The sequence below is a fragment of the Echiichthys vipera genome (genome assembly GCF_963691815.1).
Source record: "Echiichthys vipera genome assembly, chromosome: 21".
Classification (NCBI taxonomy): domain Eukaryota; kingdom Metazoa; phylum Chordata; class Actinopteri; order Perciformes; family Trachinidae; genus Echiichthys; species Echiichthys vipera.
This window is the reverse complement of record NC_139846.1, coordinates 25,175,999-25,180,998: the sequence shown is the minus strand read 5'-3', so window position 1 is coordinate 25,180,998 and position 5,000 is coordinate 25,175,999. Positions and strand designations below refer to the sequence as shown.

General features: G+C 47.9%; 1 protein-coding gene across 1 annotated transcript in view; it reads left to right on the top strand.

The window, feature by feature from the left end:
* Nucleotides 1-5,000, top strand: part of LOC310963555 (sodium channel protein type 5 subunit alpha-like) — a gene marked incomplete at both ends in the record, with an annotated part of 121,131 nt that overhangs the window by 76,413 nt on the left and 39,718 nt on the right. Inside the window, one exon of the mRNA XM_083936419.1 lies at nucleotides 3,613-3,733. Within this exon, the coding sequence (XP_083792545.1) occupies nucleotides 3,613-3,733 (121 nt within the window). The remainder of the gene's footprint in view (nucleotides 1-3,612; nucleotides 3,734-5,000) is intronic.

Genomic DNA, 5,000 nt, shown 5'->3' with positions numbered 1-5,000 from the left:
GATGCAAAACCAGCACAAAAAGATGCAAAATGACTAAAAATAGATGCAAAACCAGCACAAAAAGATGCAAAATGACTAAAAATAGATGCAAAACCAGCACAAAAAGATGCAAAATGACTAAAAATAGATGCAAAACCACCACAAGAAGATGCAAAATGACTAAAAACAGAAGTGAACGTCTGTTTTAATGGTTAAAGTTTGTAATAATGTAAATAGACATGATAGAAAAGTCACAGTTTTAATATTTTAACTATGAAATAGATACTTTTACAGTGTGTGTGCGAGTGTGTGTGTCTGTATGTGTGTGCCCCCCCTCATCGCCCCCTCAGTCTGTGGCCGGTGACCTCTGACCCCTCAGGGCTCAGGTGACAGATGCACAGGTGTGGTCCTCAGACACAGGTGGACTTTGTTGTCGACATCAAAACAAAACACACTTTTCTGCTTCAGTCACAAACGTCTGCGCCCTTTTTTGTTCTCAGATGTTTTTAATTCTCTTTAGCTGTGTTCATGTCAGCTGCTGCTCCGACTGCACAGGTGTCAACACTCAACACTAACTTTAAGAAGCTGCCATGGAGCAGACCTAAAGCGCTCGAACCCACGGGCCCGAAACGGTCAGGGGGCCAAAAACCACAAAATGATCAGGAAGAGATAAAAAATGACCACAAAGACACAAAATGACTAAAAATAGATGCAAAACCACCACAAAAAGATGCAAAATGACTAAAAACAGATGCAAAACCACCACAAAAAGATGCAAAATGACTAAAAATAGATGCAAAACCAGCACAAAAAGATGCAAAATGACTAAAAATAGATGCAAAACCAGCACAAAAAGATGCAAAATGACTAAAAATAGATGCAAAACCAGCACAAAAAGATGCAAAATGACTAAAAATAGATGCAAAACCAGCACAAAAAGATGCAAAATGACTAAAAATAGATGCAAAACCAGCACAAAAAGATGCAAAATGACTAAAAATAGATGCAAAACCAGCACAAAAAGATGCAAAATGACTAAAAATAGATGCAAAACCACCACAAAAAGATGCAAAATGACTAAAAATAGATGCAAAACCACCACAAAAAGATGCAAAATGACTAAAAATAGATGCAAAACCACCACAAAAAGATGCAAAATGACTAAAAATAGATGCAAAACCAGCACAAAAAGATGCAAAATGACTAAAAATAGATGCAAAACCAGCACAAAAAGATGCAAAATGACTAAAAATAGATGCAAAACCACCACAAAAAGATGCAAAATGACTAAAAATAGATGCAAAACCAGCACAAAAAGATGCAAAATGACTAAAAATAGATGCAAAACCACCACAAAAAGATGCAAAATGACTAAAAATAGATGCAAAACCACCACAAAAAGATGCAAAATGACTAAAAATAGATGCAAAACCACCACAAAAAGATGCAAAATGACTAAAAATAGATGCAAAACCAGCACAAAAGATGCAAAATGACTGAACAGACCTGTTCAGCTCCAAACAGAAATACATTTAAACCGCTCATTATGGACGTCAACTGTCTGGGGCCCAGCACAAGGCAGTGTGTGTGTGTGTGTGTGTGTGTGTGTGTGTGTCTGTGTGTGTGTGTGTGTGTGTGTGTGTGTGTGTGTGTGTGTTTGGTACATCATCCAGTGTTGTGTGCATAAGTGTGTGTCAGAGATTAGGTGTGTGTTCATGTCCGTTTGGCTTTACCTCTGCATGTGGTGTGTGTGTGTGTGTGTGTGTGTGTGTGTGTGTGTGTGTGTTTGTGTGTGTGTGTGTGTGTGTGTGTGTGTGTGTCTCCAAGGCTGGCATTCGTCACAGCCGCCGCTCTCTGTTCCCAGACTCTGAATGTATTCATGAGTTAGCTGTTGACTCAGGTAGTTGGTTCACCTGTCCACACACACACACACACACACAGACACACACACACACACACACACACACACACCTGCTGTGCTTCTGTCCACGCCTGCCAGATCTCCCTCCTCAGCCCTCAGCAGAAACCCTTCCTCCATCTCCCTCGTCCCTTTGTAAAGTTAAACTCCCATGATGCTTAGCAAACAGGGAGCCTTTTGAAGTCAGCCGAGACGTGTGTGTGTGTGTGTGTGTGTGTGTGTGTGTGTGTGTGTGTGTGTGCGGGGGGGATTCCTGACGTTTAGCTGTGTCCAGATCTCCGGGACAAAGCGAACAGACGGCGGTTTCCTGGCGGAGGGAGGCGGCGTTTGGACGGGGACGCGTCTCTGTGTTCTCAGCCAGGGTCCCTGTCGTTAAAGCCGCCTCATTCAGCTCCGGCTGCAGCAAAGAGGATGCTGATGATCGCACAAGCACACAACGTGGGACTCAAATAACACAGAGAGAAGCACAACGACACCACACTTAATAAAGTACGGACATATATTGAGCTGAGGGGGCGGAGCTGAGCCTGAAGGCAAAGCTCTGGATCTACCCTCAGTCCTGGTTCCTACCCTCACCTGTGGTCATGAAAGCTGGGTCAGGACCCAAAGAACCAGGTCCAGGTCAGGACCCAAAGAACCAGGTCCAGGTCAGGACCCAAAGAACCAGGTCCAGGTCCAAGCGTGTGAACTGTGTTTCCTCAGGAGGGGGTCTGGAGTCTCCCTTAGAGAGAGGGGGAGAAGTTCAGCATCCGTGAGGAACTCGGAGTAGAGCCGCTGCTCCTTTGTGTTGAAAGGAGCCAGTTGAGGTGGTTCAGGATCATCTGGTAAGGATGAACCCTGGGCGCCTCCCTAGGGAGGTGTTCCAGGCACGTCCAGCTGGGAGGAGGCCTCGGGGAAGACCCAGGACCAGGTGGAGAGATTAGATCTCCACACTGGCCTGGGAACGCCTCAGGATCCCCCAGTTAGAGCGCACTGACACTGTCAATCCGTGCCGTGCTCAAACAGGTTTCACGGCTAAAGTCTGGTTCCTTTGACCAGTGTGAGTGCAACCGTACCACGTCTAGGAGTGGCACGCTTGCCGTCCACGGCCCGTTTGGGAGAGGTGGGCTTTAGTAAAGCACGTTTGCACGTGTACGAGCACGAGCGTGCGCACGTGTACGAGCACGAGGCCTACGGCGGTTCTGAGGTCATTTCCTGTGCGCCTGTTGGGACGTAGAAAAAAGAAGGAGGGACCATGCGCGGACATTTCAAACAATGGCGGTGAAAGGTTCACGTTGGTGTGATGCGGAGGTGGAGTGTTTACTGCAGATTTGGTCGATGAAAAGATTCAAAAACAGTCGACAAGACGCACAAAAACTCCGAGGTCTACGGAAAGATCTGGAAACAAAGCCACGCATCGCCATGACGTCATCAATGCGTGTGACGTGTTACGGCGTGATGACGTATAGGCAGCAAGAAGCATTCTCCGAGGCCCAGGTAGTGTGAGTACAAACGGGCCTGGAGGGGGGGACAAGGACCCTAAAGCACGGGGCACGGGACGGAGGCACAGTGGGAGGGCGCCCCGAGACCTGATCCTGGATCAGAGGCTGAAGATGAGATGAGTTCATGCAGTGAATAAAAGAAAGGATTGATATGGCGTCCGTATAAAGAATGACGGCATGAAAACGGTTAGATTTCTAACATTTTGGTCGTTTCCTGTTTTGTGTCTTCAGCAGAAAGACGACGTCAGCCTCTCGGAGGGCAGCACCGTGGACCTGAGGAAGCCCGGGGAGGAGGAGGACGAGTACTCCGAGACCGCTGAGGAGGCCATGGACCCCGACAACTGCTTCCCAGACTGTGAGAGCATACACACACACACAAACACACACACACACACACACACAGACACACACAGGGGAACATATCACGTCTTTAAACAAACAAAAATCTAAACTCAGAGACGCTAAAACGCACTTACTCCCACCAAAGTTAATTAAAGAGTGTTTTAAAGACTTACCTACTGGCCCCTGTACCAGCTCCTCTCATAGTAAAGTCCATTACAGTGGAAGGAGCCCATTGGTGCTTTGTTGTGTGTGTAGGGACTCTTCTCATGCTGCTGCAGAGGTTTGCTGTTATTTTCAGCAGCATTAGTGGTTAAAAAAGACCTTTGAATGCCTTCACCGTGCTGCCCCGAGCTAATCACTGTTAGCCACGTCCGCCTGTTAGCATCTCTCCTGGATTTCTTAGGGCGCCCTCCCACTGTGCCTCCGTCCCGTGCCCCGTGCTTTAGGGTCCTTGTCCCCCCCTCCAGGCCCGTTTGTACTCACACTACCTGGGCCTCGGAGAATGCTTCTTGCTGCCTATACATCATCACGCCGTAACACGTCACACGCATTGATGACGTCATGGCGATGCGTGGCTTTGTTTCCAGATCTTTCCGTAGACCTCAGAGTTTTTGTGCGTCTTGTCGACTGTTTTTGAATCTTTTCATCGACCAAATCTGCAGTAAACACTCCACCTCCGCATCACACCAACGTGAACCTTTCAGCGCCATTGTTTGAAATGTCCGCGCATGGTCCCTCCTTCTTTTTTCTACGTCCCAACAGGCGCACAGGAAATGACCTCAGAACCGCCGTAGGCCTCGTGCTCGTACACGTGCGCACGCTCGTGCTCGTACACGTGCAAACGTGCTTTACTAAAGCCCACCTCTCCCAAACGGGCCGTGGACGGCAAGCGTGCCGCTCCTAGACGTGGTACGGTTGCACTCACACTGGTCAAAGGAACCAGACTTTAGCCGTGACACGTGCTGGGGCACGGCACGGAGGCACAGTGGGATGATTCTAATTACGCTTTACCACCAAGTTCTAAAATGGCCGCAGAGATTAAAGCTGCAGATCTTTCATGTTCTGATGAAGCTGCACGTTCGCTGATCGTCCATCTTCCCTTCTCCGCGTGACTCCGTTTCATTTGTCTGATGAAAGCAGCCTTAAAATACCTGCTACCAGAAAAGATGCGTCTGCAGAAACGCAACCAGGACGCAAGTCGACAGATCCTTTAATTTTACCCGTAGATGTTTTGAAGCTGCACGCGTGTGCGGCTCCCGCTCACCATGAGCCCCGTCTCA